This window comes from Zophobas morio, unplaced genomic scaffold (genome assembly GCF_036711695.1).
Source record: "Zophobas morio isolate AGI-343-1 ecotype UQ-CSIRO unplaced genomic scaffold, CSIRO_AGI_Zmor_V1 ptg000035l, whole genome shotgun sequence".
Taxonomy (NCBI): Eukaryota; Metazoa; Arthropoda; class Insecta; order Coleoptera; family Tenebrionidae; genus Zophobas; species Zophobas morio.
In genome coordinates, this window is record NW_026972140.1 from 78075 (window position 1) to 100954 (window position 22880).

At 24.6% G+C, this 22880-nt stretch overlaps 1 protein-coding gene and 1 pseudogene across 1 annotated transcript; one reads left to right on the forward strand and one right to left on the reverse strand.

Moving 5' to 3' along the window:
* The first annotated feature begins 3 nt into the window (after positions 1–3).
* LOC135139827 (carbohydrate sulfotransferase 11-like) lies at positions 4–22236 on the forward strand. The gene is made up of 3 exons (XM_064070173.1): positions 4–213; positions 21470–21721; positions 21769–22236. Exons 1-3 carry the CDS (start codon positions 4–6, stop codon positions 22180–22182), a joined length of 876 nt encoding a protein of 291 aa, XP_063926243.1. The 3' UTR covers positions 22183–22236.
* The window catches only part of LOC135139826 (phosphoglucomutase-like), a 10254-nt pseudogene continuing 9541 nt past the window's right edge, over positions 22168–22880 (reverse strand).

Sequence of the window (22880 nt, forward strand, 5' to 3'; positions counted from 1 at the left end):
GGCATGGTGGGGTTCGACAGACTCATTTTCGGGCAGTTGTTGGTGCTGGTGGTGCAGGGCCGGTACCCGTGGCTGGAGCAGGTGACGAGGCAGGAGCAGCTGACGAGAGGGTGCACCAGGTACGGCGGGGGCGCGCGCAGGATCGACTACGACCAGCTCGACCACGTACTGGTGGACCATAAGCACAAGATGCTCTATTGCTACGTGCCCAAGGTGGGTGTTTTTCTGGGTAGATGGTAAAAACCAACCGACAATTGGCTGATTTGTTTTTATTTTAATAAAATGAGGTAGTTCTGTATTTGTGGTCTATGAATCCGTGGTGAGTTTTCACCCTAGACGACATTTTGCAATTTAAGTTTTTTCAGTTTTGCAATATTTCGATTTTTTATTTTTATGATTTTTTTTTTTTCATTTTTATTTTCTCGATTTTGTATCACAATTTTTCATTTATTTAATTTTTCAATCTTTGATTTTTCAGTTCCTCAATTTTTTTTATTTATTCACTTTGTTTCTTTCGATTTTATAATTTTGCAGGTTCTCGATTTTCCAATTTTTAAATTTTTCGATTTTTCAATTATCCGATTTTCCGATTTCTATAATTTTCAATAATTCGATTTTTTTTATTCGAAAATCCTAAAATAGTAAAATTGAAAAACTTTAATATTTAAAATGAAAATTAGAAAAAATTGCAAATCAAAAATCGAAGAAACGAAAAATTCAAAAATCCAAAAACTGAAAAATCTAAAAGTGAAAAAATGAAAAAACTAAAAAATTTAAGAATGCACAATTGAAAATGGGAAATCGAATAAATGAATCCAATAATTGAAAAACGGAGAGTTTCTGGGAACGTGAAATTTAAAAATTGTAAAATTTTAAAAATTATTATTAAAATTGAAAAAATCAAAAATCGGAAAATCAAGTAAGTGAAAAAATCCTAAAATAGTAAAATTGAAAAACTACATATTTCAAATGAAAACAAAAAAACAATGTAAATCAAAAATTGAAAAAAAAAATTTAAAATCCAAAAACTGAGAAATCAAAAAGTGAAACATCGAAACACAAAATCGAAGAAGTGAAAAAATTTTAAAATCCAATAATTGAAAAATAGAAAAATTCTAAAATAGTGAAATTGAAAAAACGAAAAACAGAAAAATTTTAAAATGGAAACTCGAACAGTCGCGTTTCGTAAAATTGAAGAAAAAAAATTGAAAAATTGCAAATAGAAAAATTTTAAATTTTGAAAATGGAAAAACAAAAAAATGTGAAAAAATATAAAAATACAGAAAATGAAAAATCGAAACGAGAAATTGTAATTCAAAAATCGAATAAATGAATTATTGAAAAATAGAGAAATTCTGAAAATTGAAAAAGTGGTAAATTTTAAAAATTATCATTACATATTTAAAATGAAAAGTAGAGAAATTACGAATCAGTACACTGAAAAACCGAAAATCTGAACAAATTAAGAAATTAAAAAAATTGAAAATCCAAAAGTGGGAAAATTGAAAAATCCAAAAAAATTTAAAAATGGAAACGAAAAAACAAAAAAAATTGGTCTGATTGGAAAATTGAAAAGTTTTGAAAATTCAAACGCTGAAGAAACAAAAAAATAAAAAAAATGAAAAATTGAAAAAATCAAGTCAAAAATTTTCCAATTTTTTCAGTGTCCTAATTTTTTCGGTGTGAAATTTTTCCATTTTTGGATTTTTCAATTTTCTGCCGGTTTTCAACTTTCGATTTTTCAACTTTTAGATTTTTCAATTTTTCGTTTTTTCAAGTTCTTGATTTCCAATTTTTAGTTTTTCCATTTTTTTTATTCGAAAAAATGAAAAAAAAAATGCAAATCGAAAACTGAAAAATTTGAACGAATTAAAAAAATAAAAAACCGAAATGAAAAATTGAATAAATAACAATTTCACGATCTTCCAAATTTTTCAATTTTGCAATATTTCGAAATTATAATTTTTCATTTTCTCGATTTTATATCGCAATTTTTCGTTTATTCAACTTTTCAAATTTTCAATCTTTGATTTTTCAGTTCGTCTGTTTTCCAATTTTTAAATTTTTCCTTTCTTCAATTTTTCAAGTTCTTGATTCCAATTTTTAGATTTTTTAAACTTTTCGATTTACACTTTTCGCAATTTTTTATTCGAAAACACTGAAAAATCGAAGAAGTGAAAAAATTTTAAAATCCAATAATTGAAAAATGGAAAAATCCTAAAATAGTAAAATTGAAATACTTTACATATTTAAAACGAAAACTAGAAAAAATTGCAAATCGAAAATTCAAGAAACGAAACATTGAAAAATCCAAAAACGGAAAAACTGAAAAATGTAAAAATGGAAACTCTAAAAGTCGCATTTCGAAAAAATTGAAGAAAAAAAGTTGAAAATAAGTGTGAAATTTTAAAAATCATAATTACATATTTAAAATGAAAACTTGAAAAATTGCAAACCAAAAATTAGAAAACTACACTGAAAAAAAAATTTTTAATCAGTCGAAATATTCAAGCAAGGAAAAATTAAAAAAAAATATTCGGAACATGGAAAAATCGAAAATTTCAATAAATGAAAAAATAAAGAATCGAAAAACTAAGTAAATGAGAAATTGAAAAAATAAAAAATCACACATCAAAATCAAAAAAATGTAAAATTCAAAACTTTTGAAAATCGAAAAACTGAAGAAACAAAAAAAAATGAAAAATTTAGAAACTCAAGTCAAAAATTTTCCAACTTATGGATGTTTCAATTTTTTGTTTCTTAAATTTTTCATTTCCCAGTTACATATCGTGAAAAAAAAAATTGAAATTGGAAAAACAAAAAAATCGGTCTAATTGGAAAATTGCAAAGTTTTGAAAATTCAAAAATTGAAGAAAAAAAAATTGAAAATTGAAAAAAGTCAAGTCAAAAATTTTCCAATTTATGGATGTTTCAATTGTTCGATTGCAATGTTTCGTTTCGGCTTTTTATAGTTTTTATTTTTTGAATTTTTGGATTTTTCAGTTTTTCAAGTTCTCGATTTCCAATTTTTAGCTTTTTCAATTTCACAATATTGCAATTTTTCCATTTTTTGATCCGAAAAGTTGATAAATCGAAAAACTGAAAAAAAATTGCAAATCGAAGAACTGAAGAAACGAAAAATTGAAACATCGAAAAACTAAAAATTGAGAAACGTAAAAATAATGTCGAAAACTGTAACACTGGAAGATCGAAAAACTGAAAATTTAAAATCCAAAAATTGAAAAATCGAGTCAGTGAAAAAAATTGAAACACTACATATTTAAAATGAAAACTAGAAAAAATTACAAATCAAAAATCGAAGAAACGAAAAATTCAAAAATCCAAAAACTGAAAAATCTAAAAGTGAAAAAATGAAAAATAAGTTGAAATATTAAAAAGTTGGAAAATCGAAAAATTCGAAAATTTAAAATGAAAAAACTAAAAAATTTAAGAATGCAAAATTGAAAATGGGAAATCGAATAAATGAATCCAATAATTGAAAAACGGAGAATTTCTGGAAACGTGAAATTTAAAAATTGTAAAATTTTAAAAATTATTATTAAAATTGAAAAATCCAAAAATTGGAAAATCAAGTAAGTGAAAAAATGTTATATATAGTCCAATAATTGAAAAATGGAAAATAGCAAAATTGAAAAACTACATATTTAAAATGAAAACAAAAAAACAGTGTAAATCAAAAATTGAAGAAAAAAAATTGAAAAATCCAAAAACTGAGAAATCAAAAAGCGAAAACTCGAAAAGTCGCAAGTCGTGAAATTAAAGGAAAAAAATGTAAAAACAAAAAAAAAATGAAAAATCGAAACGAGAAATTGCAAATCAAAAATTCGAAAAAATTCAAAATCAAGAATCGAAAAATTGAAAATAGAAAATCGAATAAATTTAATACAACAATTGAAAAACGGAAAAATTTTGAAAACGTGAAATTGAAAAATCCAAAAATTGTAAAATTGAAACATATTGAAAAATAAATTTAATCAGTACATTGAAAAACGGAAAATTTGAAGAAATAAAAAAAATAAAAAAACGAAATGAAAAATTGAATAAATAACAATTTCTCGACCTTCCAAATTTTTCAATTTTGCAATATTTCGAAATTATAAGTTTTCATTTTCCCGATTTTTTTCATTTTCTCGATTTTATATCGGAATTTTTCGTTTATTTAACTTTTCAAATTTTCAATCTTTGATTTTTCATTTCGTCGGTTTTTCAATTTTTTAATATTTCGTTTTTTCGATTTTTAAGTTTCTCAATTTTTCATTTTTCCTTTCTTCAATTTTTCAAGTTTTTGATTCCAATTTTTAGATTTTTTAAAGTTTTCGTTTTACACTTTTTCCCTTTTTCATTTTTGATTTTTCAATTTTACAGTTTTGCGGTTTTTCCAATTTTTTATTCGAAAAGTCGAAACACCGAAACACTGAAAATCGAAGAAGTGAAAAAATTTTAAAATGGAAACTCGAAAAGTCGCGTTTCGTAAAATTGAAGAAAAAAAATTGAAAAATTGCAAATCGAAAAATTTTAAATTTTGAAAATGGAAAAACAAAAAAATGTGCAAAAATATATAAAATACAGAAAATGAAAAATCGAAACGAGAAATTGTAAATCAAAAATCGAATAAATGAATTATTGAAAAATAGAGAAATTCTGAAAACGTACAATTGAAAAAGTGGTAAATTTAAAAAATTATCATTACATATTTAAAATGAAAAGTAGAAAAATTACGAATCAGTACACTGAAAAACCGAAAATCTGAACAAATTAAGAAATTAAAAAAATTGAAAATCCCAAAGCGGAAAAATTGAAAAATCCAAAAAATTTTAAGATGGAAACGAAAAAACAAAAAAAATTGGTCTGATTGGAAAATTGAAAAGTTTTGAAAATTCAAACTGAAGAAACAAAAAAATAAAAAAATGAAAAATTGAAAAAATCAAGTCAAAAATTTTCCAATTTTTTGTTTCGGTTTTTTAACGTCTTTATTTTTTCAACTTTTCGGTTTTTCAGTGTTCTAATTTTATCATTATTCTTTTTTCGGTGTGAAATTTTTCTATTTTTGGATTTTTCAATTTTCTTCCGGTTTTCAACGTTCGATTTTTCAATTTTTCGTTTTTTCAATTTTACAATATTGCGATTTTTCCATTTTTTTTTTTCGAAAAAATGAAAAAAAATGCAAATCGAAAACTGAAAAATTTGAACAAATTAAAAAAATTAAAAACCGAAATGAAAAATTGAATAAATAACAATTTCACGATCTTCCAAATTTTTCAATTTTGCAATATTTCGAAATTATAATTTTTCATTTTCTCGATTTTATATCGCAATTTTTCGTTTATTCAATTTTTCAAATTTTCAATCTTTGATTTTTCAGTTCGTCTGTTTTCCAATTTTTAGATTTTTTAAACTTTTCGATTTACACTTTTGCAATTTTTTATTCGAAAACACTGAAAAACCGAAGAAGTGAAAAAATTTTAAAATCCAATAATTAAAAAATGGAAAAATCCTAAAATAGTAAAATTGAAATACTTTACATATTTAAAACGAAAACTAGAAAAAATTGCAAATGGAAAATTCAAGAAACGAAACATTGAAAAATCCAAAAACAGAAAAATCTAAACGTGAGAAAAGGAAAAACTGAAAAATTTAAAAATGGAAACTCGAAAAGTCGCATTTCGAAAAAATTGAAGAAAAAAGTTGAAAATAAGTGTGAAATTTTAAAAATCATACTTACATATTTAAAATGAAAACTTGAAAAATTACAAACCAAAAATTAGAAAACTACATTGAAAAAAAAAAAATTTAATCAGTAATCGAAACTTTTGAAAATCGAAAAACTGAAGAAACAAAAAAAATTAAAAATTTAGAAACTCGAGTCAAAAATTTTCCAACTTATGGATGTTTCAATTTTTTGTTTCTTAAATTTTTCGTTTCCCAGTTACACATCGAGAAAAAAAAAGAAAAATTGAAATTAGAAAAACAAAAAAATTGGTCTAATAGGAAAATTGCAAAGTTTTAAAAATTCAAAAATTGAAGAAAAAAAAATTAAAAATTGAAAAAGTCAAGTCAAAAATTTACCAATTTATGGATGTTTCAATTTTTCGATTGCAATGTGTCGTTTCGGTTTTTTATAGTCTTTATAAAAATAAAGACTATAAAAATCCAAAAATTCAAAAAATTGAATTTTTGGATTTTTGGATTTTTCAAGTTCTTGATTTCCAATTTTTAGCTTTTTCAATTTCACAATGTTGCAATTTTTCCATTTTTTTGATTCGAAAGGTTGATAAATCGAAAAACTGAAAAAAATTGCAAATCGAAGAACTGAAGAAACGAAAAATTGAAACATTGAAAAACTAAAAATTGAGAAACGTAAAAATAATGTCGAAAACTGTAATACTGGAAGATCGAAAAACTGAAAATTTAAAATCCAAAAATTGAAAAATCGAGTCAGTGAAAAAAATTCAAACACTACATATTTAAAAAATGAAACCTAGAAAAAATTACAAATCAGAAATCGAAGAAACGAAAAATTCAAAAATCCAAAAACTGAAAAATCTAAAAGTGAAAAAATGAAAAATAAGTTGAAATATTAAAAAGTTGGAAAATCGAAAAATTCGAAAATTTAAAATGAAAAAACTAAAAATTTAAGAATGCACGATTGAAAATGGGAGAACGAATAAATGAATCCAATAATTGAAAAACGGAGAATTTCTGGAAACGTGAAATTTAAAAATTGTAAAATTTTAAAAATTATTATTAAAATTGAAAAATCCAAAAATTGGAAAATCAAGTAAGTGAAAAAATGTTAAAATCCAATAATTAATTGAAAAATGGAAAAATAGCAAAATTGAAAAACTACATATTTAAAATGAAAACAAAAAAAACAGTGTAAATCAAAAATTGAAGAAAAAAAATTGAAAAATCCAAAAACTGAGAAATCAATAAGCGAAAACTCGAAAAGTCGCAAGTCGTGAAATTAAAGGAAAAAAATGTAAAAACAAAAAAAAATGAAAAATCGAAACGAGAAATTGCAAATCAAAAATTCGAAAAAATTCAAAATCAAGAATCGAAAAATTGAAAATAGAAAATCGAATAAATTTAATACAACAATTGAAAAACGGAAAAATTTTGAAAACGTGAAATTGAAAAATCCAAAAATTGTAAAATTGAAACATATTGAAAAGTAAATTTAATCAGTACATTGAAAAACGGAAAATTTGAACAAATTAAAAAAATAAAAAAACGAAATGAAAAATTGAATAAATAACAATTTCTCGACCTTCCAAATTTTTCAATTTTGCAATATTTCGAAATTATGTTTTCATTTTCCTGATTTTTTCATTTTCTCGATTTTATGTCGGAATTTTTCGTTTATTTAACTTTTCAAATTTTCAATCTTTGATTTTTCAATTCGTCGGTTTTTCAATTTTTTAATATTTTGTTTTTTCGATTTTTAAGTTTCTCAATTTTCAATTTTTCCTTTCTTAAATTTTTCAAGTTTTTGATTCCAATTTTTAGATTTTTTAAAGTTTTCGTTTTACACTTTTCCCCTTTTTCGTTTTTGATTTTTCAATTTTACAATTTTGCGGTTTTTTCAATTTTTTATTCGAAAAGTTGAAACATCGAAACACTGAAAATCGAAGAAGTGAAAAAGTTTTAAAATCCAATAATTGAAAAATGGAAAAATCCTAAAATAGTGCAATCGAAAAAACGAAAAACGGAAAAATTTTAAAATGGGAACTCGAAAAGTCGCGTTTCGTAAAATTGAAGAAAAAAAATTAAAAAATTGCAAATCGAAAAATTTTAAATTTTGAAAATGGAGAAACAAAAAAATGTGAAAAAATATATAAAATACAGAAAATGAAAAATCGAAACAAGAAATTGTAAATCAAAAATCGAATAAATGAATTATTGAAAAATAGAGAAATTCTGAAAACGTACAATTGAAAAAGTGGTAAATTTTAAAAATTATCATTACATATTTAAAATGAAAAGTAGAAAAATTACGAATCAGTACACTGAAAAACCGAAAATCTGAACAAATTAAGAAATTAAAAAAATTGAAAATCCAAAAAATTTCAAAATGGAAACGAAAAAACAAAAAAAATTGGTCTGATTGGAAAATTGAAAAGTTTTGAAAATTCAAACACTGAAGAAACAAAAAAATAAAAAAAATGAAAAATTGAAAAAATCAACTAAAAAATTTTCCAATTTTTTGTTTCGGTTTTTAACGTCTTTATTTTTTCAATTTTTCGGTTTTTCAGTGTTCTAATTTTATCATTATTCATTTTTCGGTGTGAAATTTTTCCATTTTTGGATTTTTCAATTTTCTTCCGGTTTTCAACTTTCGATTTTTCAACTTTTAGATTTTTCAATTTTTCGTTTTTTCAAGTTCTTGATTTCCAATTTTTAGTTTTTTCGATTTTACAATATTGCGATTTTTCCATTTTTTTTATTCGAAAAAATGAAAAAAAAATGCAAATCGAAAACTGAAAAATTTGAACAAATTAAAAAAATAAAAAACCGAAATGAAAAATTGAATAAATAACAATTTCACGATCTTCCAAATTTTTCAATTTTGCAATATTTCAAAATTATAATTTTTCATTTTCTCGATTTTATATCGCAATTTTTCGTTTATTCAACTTTTCAAATTTTCAATCTTTGATTTTTCAGTTCGTCTGTTTTCCAATTTTTAGATTTTTTAAACTTTTCGTTTTACACTTTTTGCAATTTTTTATTTGAAAACACTGAAAAATCGAAGAAGTGAAAAAATTTTAAAATCCAATAATTAAAAAATGGAAAAATCCTAAAAGAGTAAAATTGAAATACTTTACACATTTAAAATGAAAACTAGAAAAAATTGCAAATCGAAAATTCAAGAAACGAAACATTGAAAAATCCAAAAACAGAAAAATCTAAACGTGAGAAAAGGAAAAACTGAAAAATTTAAAAATGGAAACTCGAAAAGTCGCATTTCGAAAAAATTGAAGAAAAAAGTTGAAAATAAGTGTGAAATTTTAAAAATCATACTTACATATTTAAAATGAAAACTTGAAAAATTACAAACCAAAAATTAGAAAACTACATTGAAAAAAAAAAAATTTAATCAGTAATCGAAACTTTTGAAAATCGAAAAACTGAAGAAACAAAAAAAATTAAAAATTTAGAAACTCGAGTCAAAAATTTTCCAACTTATGGATGTTTCAATTTTTTGTTTCTTAAATTTTTCGTTTCCCAGTTACACATCGAGAAAAAAAAAGAAAAATTGAAATTAGAAAAACAAAAAAATTGGTCTAATAGGAAAATTGCAAAGTTTTAAAAATTCAAAAATTGAAGAAAAAAAAATTAAAAATTGAAAAAGTCAAGTCAAAAATTTACCAATTTATGGATGTTTCAATTTTTCGATTGCAATGTGTCGTTTCGGTTTTTTATAGTCTTTATAAAAATAAAGACTATAAAAATCCAAAAATTCAAAAAATTGAATTTTTGGATTTTTGGATTTTTCAAGTTCTTGATTTCCAATTTTTAGCTTTTTCAATTTCACAATGTTGCAATTTTTCCATTTTTTTGATTCGAAAGGTTGATAAATCGAAAAACTGAAAAAAATTGCAAATCGAAGAACTGAAGAAACGAAAAATTGAAACATTGAAAAACTAAAAATTGAGAAACGTAAAAATAATGTCGAAAACTGTAATACTGGAAGATCGAAAAACTGAAAATTTAAAATCCAAAAATTGAAAAATCGAGTCAGTGAAAAAAATTCAAACACTACATATTTAAAAAATGAAACCTAGAAAAAATTACAAATCAGAAATCGAAGAAACGAAAAATTCAAAAATCCAAAAACTGAAAAATCTAAAAGTGAAAAAATGAAAAATAAGTTGAAATATTAAAAAGTTGGAAAATCGAAAAATTCGAAAATTTAAAATGAAAAAACTAAAAATTTAAGAATGCACGATTGAAAATGGGAGAACGAATAAATGAATCCAATAATTGAAAAACGGAGAATTTCTGGAAACGTGAAATTTAAAAATTGTAAAATTTTAAAAATTATTATTAAAATTGAAAAATCCAAAAATTGGAAAATCAAGTAAGTGAAAAAATGTTAAAATCCAATAATTAATTGAAAAATGGAAAAATAGCAAAATTGAAAAACTACATATTTAAAATGAAAACAAAAAAAACAGTGTAAATCAAAAATTGAAGAAAAAAAATTGAAAAATCCAAAAACTGAGAAATCAATAAGCGAAAACTCGAAAAGTCGCAAGTCGTGAAATTAAAGGAAAAAAATGTAAAAACAAAAAAAAATGAAAAATCGAAACGAGAAATTGCAAATCAAAAATTCGAAAAAATTCAAAATCAAGAATCGAAAAATTGAAAATAGAAAATCGAATAAATTTAATACAACAATTGAAAAACGGAAAAATTTTGAAAACGTGAAATTGAAAAATCCAAAAATTGTAAAATTGAAACATATTGAAAAATAAATTTAATCAGTACATTGAAAAACGGAAAATTTGAAGAAATAAAAAAAATAAAAAAACGAAATGAAAAATTGAATAAATAACAATTTCTCGACCTTCCAAATTTTTCAATTTTGCAATATTTCGAAATTATAAGTTTTCATTTTCCCGATTTTTTTCATTTTCTCGATTTTATATCGGAATTTTTCGTTTATTTAACTTTTCAAATTTTCAATCTTTGATTTTTCATTTCGTCGGTTTTTCAATTTTTTAATATTTCGTTTTTTCGATTTTTAAGTTTCTCAATTTTTCATTTTTCCTTTCTTCAATTTTTCAAGTTTTTGATTCCAATTTTTAGATTTTTTAAAGTTTTCGTTTTACACTTTTTCCCTTTTTCATTTTTGATTTTTCAATTTTACAGTTTTGCGGTTTTTCCAATTTTTTATTCGAAAAGTCGAAACACCGAAACACTGAAAATCGAAGAAGTGAAAAAATTTTAAAATGGAAACTCGAAAAGTCGCGTTTCGTAAAATTGAAGAAAAAAAATTGAAAAATTGCAAATCGAAAAATTTTAAATTTTGAAAATGGAAAAACAAAAAAATGTGCAAAAATATATAAAATACAGAAAATGAAAAATCGAAACGAGAAATTGTAAATCAAAAATCGAATAAATGAATTATTGAAAAATAGAGAAATTCTGAAAACGTACAATTGAAAAAGTGGTAAATTTAAAAAATTATCATTACATATTTAAAATGAAAAGTAGAAAAATTACGAATCAGTACACTGAAAAACCGAAAATCTGAACAAATTAAGAAATTAAAAAAATTGAAAATCCCAAAGCGGAAAAATTGAAAAATCCAAAAAATTTTAAGATGGAAACGAAAAAACAAAAAAAATTGGTCTGATTGGAAAATTGAAAAGTTTTGAAAATTCAAACTGAAGAAACAAAAAAATAAAAAAATGAAAAATTGAAAAAATCAAGTCAAAAATTTTCCAATTTTTTGTTTCGGTTTTTTAACGTCTTTATTTTTTCAACTTTTCGGTTTTTCAGTGTTCTAATTTTATCATTATTCTTTTTTCGGTGTGAAATTTTTCTATTTTTGGATTTTTCAATTTTCTTCCGGTTTTCAACGTTCGATTTTTCAATTTTTCGTTTTTTCAATTTTACAATATTGCGATTTTTCCATTTTTTTTTTTCGAAAAAATGAAAAAAAATGCAAATCGAAAACTGAAAAATTTGAACAAATTAAAAAAATTAAAAACCGAAATGAAAAATTGAATAAATAACAATTTCACGATCTTCCAAATTTTTCAATTTTGCAATATTTCGAAATTATAATTTTTCATTTTCTCGATTTTATATCGCAATTTTTCGTTTATTCAATTTTTCAAATTTTCAATCTTTGATTTTTCAGTTCGTCTGTTTTCCAATTTTTAGATTTTTTAAACTTTTCGATTTACACTTTTGCAATTTTTTATTCGAAAACACTGAAAAACCGAAGAAGTGAAAAAATTTTAAAATCCAATAATTAAAAAATGGAAAAATCCTAAAATAGTAAAATTGAAATACTTTACATATTTAAAACGAAAACTAGAAAAAATTGCAAATGGAAAATTCAAGAAACGAAACATTGAAAAATCCAAAAACAGAAAAATCTAAACGTGAGAAAAGGAAAAACTGAAAAATTTAAAAATGGAAACTCGAAAAGTCGCATTTCGAAAAAATTGAAGAAAAAAGTTGAAAATAAGTGTGAAATTTTAAAAATCATACTTACATATTTAAAATGAAAACTTGAAAAATTACAAACCAAAAATTAGAAAACTACATTGAAAAAAAAAAAATTTAATCAGTAATCGAAACTTTTGAAAATCGAAAAACTGAAGAAACAAAAAAAATTAAAAATTTAGAAACTCGAGTCAAAAATTTTCCAACTTATGGATGTTTCAATTTTTTGTTTCTTAAATTTTTCGTTTCCCAGTTACACATCGAGAAAAAAAAAGAAAAATTGAAATTAGAAAAACAAAAAAATTGGTCTAATAGGAAAATTGCAAAGTTTTAAAAATTCAAAAATTGAAGAAAAAAAAATTAAAAATTGAAAAAGTCAAGTCAAAAATTTACCAATTTATGGATGTTTCAATTTTTCGATTGCAATGTGTCGTTTCGGTTTTTTATAGTCTTTATAAAAATAAAGACTATAAAAATCCAAAAATTCAAAAAATTGAATTTTTGGATTTTTGGATTTTTCAAGTTCTTGATTTCCAATTTTTAGCTTTTTCAATTTCACAATGTTGCAATTTTTCCATTTTTTTGATTCGAAAGGTTGATAAATCGAAAAACTGAAAAAAATTGCAAATCGAAGAACTGAAGAAACGAAAAATTGAAACATTGAAAAACTAAAAATTGAGAAACGTAAAAATAATGTCGAAAACTGTAATACTGGAAGATCGAAAAACTGAAAATTTAAAATCCAAAAATTGAAAAATCGAGTCAGTGAAAAAAATTCAAACACTACATATTTAAAAAATGAAACCTAGAAAAAATTACAAATCAGAAATCGAAGAAACGAAAAATTCAAAAATCCAAAAACTGAAAAATCTAAAAGTGAAAAAATGAAAAATAAGTTGAAATATTAAAAAGTTGGAAAATCGAAAAATTCGAAAATTTAAAATGAAAAAACTAAAAATTTAAGAATGCACGATTGAAAATGGGAGAACGAATAAATGAATCCAATAATTGAAAAACGGAGAATTTCTGGAAACGTGAAATTTAAAAATTGTAAAATTTTAAAAATTATTATTAAAATTGAAAAATCCAAAAATTGGAAAATCAAGTAAGTGAAAAAATGTTAAAATCCAATAATTAATTGAAAAATGGAAAAATAGCAAAATTGAAAAACTACATATTTAAAATGAAAACAAAAAAAACAGTGTAAATCAAAAATTGAAGAAAAAAAATTGAAAAATCCAAAAACTGAGAAATCAATAAGCGAAAACTCGAAAAGTCGCAAGTCGTGAAATTAAAGGAAAAAAATGTAAAAACAAAAAAAAATGAAAAATCGAAACGAGAAATTGCAAATCAAAAATTCGAAAAAATTCAAAATCAAGAATCGAAAAATTGAAAATAGAAAATCGAATAAATTTAATACAACAATTGAAAAACGGAAAAATTTTGAAAACGTGAAATTGAAAAATCCAAAAATTGTAAAATTGAAACATATTGAAAAATAAATTTAATCAGTACATTGAAAAACGGAAAATTTGAAGAAATAAAAAAAATAAAAAAACGAAATGAAAAATTGAATAAATAACAATTTCTCGACCTTCCAAATTTTTCAATTTTGCAATATTTCGAAATTATAAGTTTTCATTTTCCCGATTTTTTTCATTTTCTCGATTTTATATCGGAATTTTTCGTTTATTTAACTTTTCAAATTTTCAATCTTTGATTTTTCATTTCGTCGGTTTTTCAATTTTTTAATATTTCGTTTTTTCGATTTTTAAGTTTCTCAATTTTTCATTTTTCCTTTCTTCAATTTTTCAAGTTTTTGATTCCAATTTTTAGATTTTTTAAAGTTTTCGTTTTACACTTTTTCCCTTTTTCATTTTTGATTTTTCAATTTTACAGTTTTGCGGTTTTTCCAATTTTTTATTCGAAAAGTCGAAACACCGAAACACTGAAAATCGAAGAAGTGAAAAAATTTTAAAATGGAAACTCGAAAAGTCGCGTTTCGTAAAATTGAAGAAAAAAAATTGAAAAATTGCAAATCGAAAAATTTTAAATTTTGAAAATGGAAAAACAAAAAAATGTGCAAAAATATATAAAATACAGAAAATGAAAAATCGAAACGAGAAATTGTAAATCAAAAATCGAATAAATGAATTATTGAAAAATAGAGAAATTCTGAAAACGTACAATTGAAAAAGTGGTAAATTTAAAAAATTATCATTACATATTTAAAATGAAAAGTAGAAAAATTACGAATCAGTACACTGAAAAACCGAAAATCTGAACAAATTAAGAAATTAAAAAAATTGAAAATCCCAAAGCGGAAAAATTGAAAAATCCAAAAAATTTTAAGATGGAAACGAAAAAACAAAAAAAATTGGTCTGATTGGAAAATTGAAAAGTTTTGAAAATTCAAACTGAAGAAACAAAAAAATAAAAAAATGAAAAATTGAAAAAATCAAGTCAAAAATTTTCCAATTTTTTGTTTCGGTTTTTTAACGTCTTTATTTTTTCAACTTTTCGGTTTTTCAGTGTTCTAATTTTATCATTATTCTTTTTTCGGTGTGAAATTTTTCTATTTTTGGATTTTTCAATTTTCTTCCGGTTTTCAACGTTCGATTTTTCAATTTTTCGTTTTTTCAATTTTACAATATTGCGATTTTTCCATTTTTTTTTTTCGAAAAAATGAAAAAAAATGCAAATCGAAAACTGAAAAATTTGAACAAATTAAAAAAATTAAAAACCGAAATGAAAAATTGAATAAATAACAATTTCACGATCTTCCAAATTTTTCAATTTTGCAATATTTCGAAATTATAATTTTTCATTTTCTCGATTTTATATCGCAATTTTTCGTTTATTCAATTTTTCAAATTTTCAATCTTTGATTTTTCAGTTCGTCTGTTTTCCAATTTTTAGATTTTTTAAACTTTTCGATTTACACTTTTGCAATTTTTTATTCGAAAACACTGAAAAACCGAAGAAGTGAAAAAATTTTAAAATCCAATAATTAAAAAATGGAAAAATCCTAAAATAGTAAAATTGAAATACTTTACATATTTAAAACGAAAACTAGAAAAAATTGCAAATGGAAAATTCAAGAAACGAAACATTGAAAAATCCAAAAACGGAAAAATCTAACGTGAGAAAAGGAAAAACTGAAAAATTTAAAAATGGAGACTCGAAAAGTCGCATTTCGAAAAAATTGAAGAAAAAAAGTTGAAATTAAGTGTGAAATTTTAAAAATCATAATTACATATTTAAAATGAAAACTTGAATAATTACAAACCAAAAATTAGAAAACTACATTGAAAAAAAAAATTTAATCAGTAATCGAAACTTTTGAAAATCGAAAAACTGAAGAAACAAAAAAAAATTAAAAATTTAGAAACTCGAGTCAAAAATTTTCCAACTTATGGATGTTTCAATTTTTTGTTTCTTAAATTTTTCGTTTCCCAGTTACATATCGTGAAAAAAAAGAAAAATTGGTCTAATTGGAAAATTGCAAAGTTTTGAAAATTCAAAAATTGAAGAAAAAAAAAATAATTGAAAAAAGTCAAGTCAAAAATTTTCCAATTTATGGATGTTTCAATTTTTCGATTGCAATGTTTCGTTTCGGTTTTTTATACTCTTTATTTTTTGAATTTTTGGATTTTTCCATTTTTCAAGCTCTTGATTTCCAATTTTTAGCTTTTTCAATTTCACAATGTTGCAATTTTTCCATTTTTTTGATTCGAAAAGTTGATAAATCGAAAAATGAAAAAAAATTGCAAATCGAAGAACTGAAGAAACGAAAAATTGAAACATTGAAAAACTAACAATTGAGAAACGTAAAAATAATACTGGAAGATCGAAAAACTGAAAATTTAAAATCCAAAAATTGAAAAATCGAGTCAGTGAAAAAAATTGAAACACTACATATTTAAAATGAAAACTAGAAAAAATTACAAATCAAAAATCGAAGAAACGAAAAATTCAAAAATCCAAAAACTGAAAAATGTAAAAGTGAAAAAATGAAAAATAAGTTGAAGTATTAAAAAGTTGGAAAATCGAAAAATTCGAAAATTTAAAATGAAAAAACTAAAACATTTAAGAATGCACAATTGAAAATGGGAAATCGAATAAATGAATCCAATAATTGAAAAATCCAAAAACTGGAAAATCAAGTAAGTGAAAAAATGTTAAAATCCAATAATTGAAAAATGGAAAAATCCTAAAATAGTGAAATTGAAAAACTACATATTTAAAATGAAAACAAAAAAAACAGTGTAAATCAAAAATTGAAGAAAAAAAATTGAAAAATCCAAAAACTGAGAAATCAAAAAGTGAAAAAACGAAAAATAAGTTGATACATTGAAGTGATGGAAAATCGAAAGATTATAAAATTTAAAAGTGAAAACTCGAAAAGTCGCAAGTCGTGAAATTAAAGGAAAAAAATGTAAAAACAAAAAAAAAATGAAAAATCGAAACGAGAAATTGCAAATCAAAAATTCGAAAAAATTAAAAATCAAGAATCGAAAAATTGAAAATGGAAAATCGAATAAATTTAATACAATAATTGAAAAATGGAAAAATTCTGAAAACGTGAAATTGAAAAATCCAAAAATTGGAAAATTGAAACCCATTGAAAAATAAATTTAATCAGTACATGGAAAATCAAAAATCGAATAAATGAATCCAATAATTGAAAAATGGAGAAATTCTGAAAACGTATGACAGAATAAGTGTGTAATTTTAAAAATTATAATTACATATTTAAAATGAAAACTAGAAAAATTACAAATCAAAAATTGGCAAATCCAAAAATTAGAAAACTCTACATTGAAAAAAAAATTAATCACATCAAAATCTAAAAAACGTAAAGTTTCGAAAATCGAAAAACTAAAAAAACAAAAAAAAAATGAAAAATTCAAAAACTCAAGTCAAAAATTTTCCAACTTATGGATGTTTCAACTTTTTATTTCTTAAATTTTTCGTTTCGGGTTTTTATTGTCTTTATTTTTAAAATTTCGCGGTTTTTCAATGCTCTTATATTAAATTTTTTTTCTCTTTTCAGTGTGAAATTTTTCTATTTTTCATCTTTAAAGTGAAACACTATAAAGATGAAAACTCAAAACTTGGAAAAATCGCATGTCGTAAAAATTAAAATTGCAAATCGAAAAATTGAAAGTGAAAAAACAAAAAATTATGAGGAAATATAAAAAATAAAGAAAAGGAAAAATCGAAACCAGAAATTGCAAATCAAAAATTCGAAAAACTGAAAAATTGAAAAATGGAGAAATTCTGAAAATTGAAATTGAAAAAGTGTAACATTTTAAAAATTACTATTAAATTTGAAAAATTCAAAAATTGGAAAATTGAAAAATTGAAACACATTGAAAAATAAATTTAATCAGTACATTGAAAAACGGAAAATTTGAACAAATTAAAAATATAAAAAACCGAAATGAAAAAATGAATAAATAACAATTTCACGATCTTCCAAATTTTTCAATTTTGCAGTATTTCGAAATTATAATTTTTCATTTTCTCGATTTTATATCGCAATTTTTCGTTTATGCAATTTTTCAAATTTTCAATCTTTGATATTTCAGTTCGTCTGTTTTCCAATTTTAAGATTTTTTAAACTTTTCGTTTTACACTTTTGCAATTTTTTATTCGAAAACACTGAAAAATCGAAGAAGTGAAAAAATTTTAAAATCCAATAATTAAAAAATGGAAAAATCCTCAAAGAGTAAAATTGAAATACTTTACACATTTAAAACGAAAACTAGAAAAAATTGCAAATCGAAAATTCAAGGAACGAAACATTGAAAAATCCAAAACGTGAGAAAAGGAAAAACTGAAAAATTTAAAAATGGAAACTCGAAAAGTCGCATTTCGAAAAAATTGAAGAAAAAAAGTTGAAAATAAGTGTGAAATTTTAAAAATCATAATTACATATTTAAATGAAAACTTGAAAAATTACAAACCAAAAATTAGAAAACTACATTGAAAAAAAAAAAATTTAATCAGTAATCGAAACTTTTGAAAATCGAAAAACTGAAGAAACAAAAAAAAATTAAAAATTTAGAAACTCGAGTCAAAAATTTTCCAACTTATGGATGTTTCAATTTTTCGATTGCAATGTTTCGTTTCGGTTTTTTAGTCTTTATTTTTTGAATTTTTGGATTTTTCAATTTTCCAAGTTCTCGATTTCCAATTTTTAGCTTTTTCAATTTCACAATATTGCAATTTTTCCATTTTTTTGATTCGAAAAGTTGATAAATCGAAAAATTGAAAAAAAAAATGCAAATCGAAGAACTGAAGAAACGAAAAATTGAAACATTGAAAAACTAAAAATTGAGAAACGTAAAAATAATGTCGAAAACACTGGAAGATCGAAAAACTGAAAATTTAAAATCCAAAAATTGAAAAATCGAGTCAGTGAAAAAATGAAAAATAAGTTGAAATATTAAAAAGTTGGAAAATCGAAAAATTCGAAAATTTAAAATGAAAAAACTAAAAAATTTAAGAATGCAAAATTGAAAATGGGAAATCGAATAAATGAATCCAATAATTGAAAAATGGAAAAATCCTAAAATAGTAAAATTGAAAAACTACATATTTAAAATGAAAACAAAAAACAGGGTAAATCAAATATTGAAGAAAAAGTATTGAAAAATCCAAAAACTGAGAAATCAAAAAGTGAAAAAACGAAAAATAAGTTGAAACATTCAAGTGTTTGAAAATCGAAAGATTATAAAATTTAAAAGTGAAAACTCGAAAAGTCGTAAGTGGTGAAATTAAAGGAAAAACATGTAAAAACAAAAAAAATGAAAAATCGAAACGAGAAATTGCAAATCAAAAATTCGAAAAAATTAAAAATCAAGAATCGAAAAATTGAAAATGGAAAATCGAATAAATTTAAAACAATAATTGGAAAATTGAAACACATTGAAAAATAAATTTAATCAGTACATGGAAAATCAAAAATGGAGAAATTCTGAAAACGTATGACAGAATAAGTGTGTAATTTTAAAAATTATAATTACATATTTAAAATGAAAACTAGAAAAATTACAAATCAAAAATTGGCAAATCCAAAAATTAGAAAACTCTACATTGAAAAAAAAATTAATCACATCAAAATCTAAAAAACGTAAAGTTCTAAAAATCGAAAAACTAAAAAACAAAAAAAAATGAAAAATTCAAAAACTCAAGTCAAAAATTTTCCAACTTATGGATGTTTCAACTTTTTATTTCTTAAATTTTTCGTTTCGGTTTTTTATTGTCTTTATTTTTAAAATTTCGCGGTTTTTCAATGCTCTTATATTAAATTTTTTTTTCTCTTTTCAGTGTGAAATTTTTCTATTTTTCATCTTTAAAGTGAAACACTTTAAAGATGAAAAATCAAAACTTGGAAAAATCGCATGTCGTAAAAATTAAAATTGCAAATCGAAAAGTTGAAAGTGAAAAAACAAAAAATTATGAGGAAATATAAAAAATAAAGAAAAGGAAAAATCGAAACCAGAAATTGCAAATCAAAAATTCGAAAACTGAAAAATTGAAAAATGGAGAAATTCTGAAAATTGAAATTGAAAAAGTAACATTTTAAAAATTACTATTAAATTTGAAAAATTCAAAAATTGGAAAATTGAAACACATTGAAAAATAAATTTAATCAGTACATTGAAAAACGGAAAATTTGAACAAATTAAAAATATAAAAAACCAAAATGAAAAATTGAATAAATAACAATTTCACGATCTTCCAAATTTTTCAATTTTGCAGTATTTCGAAATTATAATTTTTCATTTTCTCGATTTTATATCGCAATTTTTCGTTTATTCAATTTTTCAAATTTTCAATCTTTGATTTTTCAGTTCGTCTGTTTTCCAATTTTTAGATTTTTTAAACTTTTCGTTTTACACTTTTGCAATTTTTATTCGAAAACACTGAAAAATCGAAGAAGTGAAAAAATTTTAAAATCCAATAATTAAAAAATGGAAAAATCCTAAGAGTAAAATTGAAATACTTGACACATTTAAAACGAAAACTAGAAAAAATTGCAAATCGAAAATTCAAGGAACGAAACATTGAAAAATCCAAAACGTGAGAAAAGGAAAAACTGAAAAATTTAAAAATGGAAACTCGAAAATTCGCATTTCGAAAAAATTGAAGAAAAAAAGTTGAAAATAAGTGTGAAATTTTAAAAATCATAATTACATATTTAAAATGAAAACTTGAAAAATTACAAACCAAAAATTAGAAAACTACATTGAAAAAAAATTTTAATCAGTAATCGAAATATTCAAGCAAGGAAAAATTAAAAAAAAATATAATTCGGAACATGGAAAAATCGAAAATTTCAATAAATGAAAAAATAAAGAATCGAAAAACTGAAGTAAATGAGAAATTGAAAAAACAAAAAATCACACATCAAAATCAAAAAAACGTAAAATTCAAAACTTTTGAAAATCGAAAAACTGAAGAAACAAAAAAATATGAAAAATTTAGAAACTCAAGTCAAAAATTTTCCAACTTATGGATGTTTCAATTTTTCGATTGCAATGTTTTGTTTCTGTTTTTTCTAGTCTTTTATTTTTTGAATTTTTGGATTTTTCAATTTTTCAAGCTCTTGATTTCCAATTTTTGGCTTTTTCAATTTCACAATATTGCAATTTTTCCATTTTTTTTATTCGAAAAGTTGATAAATCGAAAAACTGAAAAAAAATTGCAAATCGAAGAACTGAAGAAACGAAAAATTGAAACACTGAAAAACTAAAAATTGAGAAACGTAAAAATAATGTCGAAAACTAACACTGGAAGATCGAAAAACTGAAAATTTAAAATCCAAAAATTGAAAAATCGAGTCAGTGAAAAAAATTGAAACACTACATATTTAAAATGAAAACTAGAAAAATTTCAAATCAAAAATTGAGAAATCCGAAAATTAGAAAACGTCACATTGAAAAAATTAAAACAGTGCCTTGAAAAACAGAAAAATTGAAGAAATAACAAATCGTTCCGATTTTTTATTGTCTTTATTTTTTCAATTTTTCGGTTTTCAAATTTCGTTTTTCAACTTCTAGATTTTTGAATTATTGGATTTTAAAACTTTTTCTTTTATTCGACTTTTTTTCAAACTCAATATAATTGAAAAATAAAAATGAAAAAACCAAAAAATGTGAAAAAAAATTTTGAAAAATCGAGAAAATAGAAATTAAAAAATTCTGAAAATGAAACCTTTATAAATAATTCTAAAAATTGACTTGTCGTCCAGGTGGCTTGCACCAACTGGAAGCGCCTCCTCATGGTCTTGACCGGCACGTCGTCGTCGTCCAACCTCGTCGACATCCCCGGGTCCCTAGCCCACGCCGACAACTCCACCCTCAGGCTGTCCCAGCTGGACCCCCCCGCCGTGCGCCACTGCCTCGAGCACTACACCGCCTTCGTCATGGTGCGCCACCCCTTCGAGCGCCTCCTCTCCGCCTACCGCAACAAGTTCGAGAACACCTACAGCCAGTACTTCCAAGTAAGCCCGAATCTAGTAAGTCGTGCCAGTACTCCACCCCCTTACAGCTCCGCTACGGCCGCACCATCATCCGCAAGTACCGCCACAACGCCACCGACAGCGACCTGGACACCGGCACCAACGTGACCTTCCGCGAGTTCGTCTGGTACGTGCTGGAGGACGGCAGCGCCAACGAGCACTGGGCGCCCGTGTTCGACCTGTGCCACCCCTGCTCTCTCAACTACAGCTTCATCGGGCGGTACGAGACCCTCGTCGAGGACGCCGCCGCCCTCCTCGACATGATCGGCGCGCCGCCCATCGCCTTCCCCTTCACCAGGTCGTCGAACACGTCCCACAAGCTCAGGACGTACTTCCAGCAGCTGTCCATGGACGACATCCGCGGACTGTACAAGAAGTACGAGTACGACTTCAGGTTGTTCGGGTACACGCTCGAGGACTTGCTCGGCTTTGATTTACCGTAATTTATTAAGTTTTGTACAAAGAAATAGACAAATAAAACAATCGAAAATGTGCAACGAAGATCACAATAAATGCCACCACTCTACGGGGGAGGGTTTAGGTTATGACGGTGGGCTGCTCCCGCCCGGTGAACTTCTTGAGTTGGGAGATGTCGAGGGCCACGTTGATGAGGGGCTTCAGCATGGTCTGGGCGCTGCAGGTGACGTTGTCCTTCTCGTAGCTGTCGATGTAGAGGCGCACGGTGGCGCCGCTGCTGCCGGTGCCAGAGAGTCTGAAAATCACTCGGGAGCCGTCGTCGAAGAGCACCCGAATACCCTAGGTCAAACAATTAACAACCGTTTTTAATTTATTTGATTATTCGAACCTGGTTCTTGGTGAAACTCTTGTCGATGGGGTCCACGTACGAGAAGTTGTCGGCTTGCTTGACCTTGTAGGTTTTCCCCTCCGCCGTGAAGGTCTTCCCGACGAAGGCGGCGTCGGCGATGGTGTGCTCCAGGTGGACCATCATTTTATTAGCGTCGTCGCTGTCGCACTCCTCGTAGTCGTACCGGGTGAAGTAGTTCCGGCCGTAGGTCTTCCAGTGCTCGGTGAGGATGTCCTCCACGCTCATGTTCTTATGAGCGATGATGGACAGCCATGCCAGGACTGCCCAAATCCCGTCTTTCTCGCGAATGTGGTCGGAGCCGGTCCTGACAACAAC

Bases quoted from the DNA above. Each gene is read 5' to 3' on its own strand.
- LOC135139827 (XM_064070173.1), top strand. From the start codon at position 4: ATGGTGGGGTTCGACAGACTCATTTTCGGGCAGTTGTTGGTGCTGGTG. The intron at 214-21,469 runs GTGGGTGTTTTT...CTTGTCGTCCAG, and splicing joins TCTATTGCTACGTGCCCAAG to GTGGCTTGCACCAACTGGAA. The intron at 21,722-21,768 runs GTAAGCCCGAAT...ACCCCCTTACAG, and splicing joins CCTACAGCCAGTACTTCCAA to CTCCGCTACGGCCGCACCAT.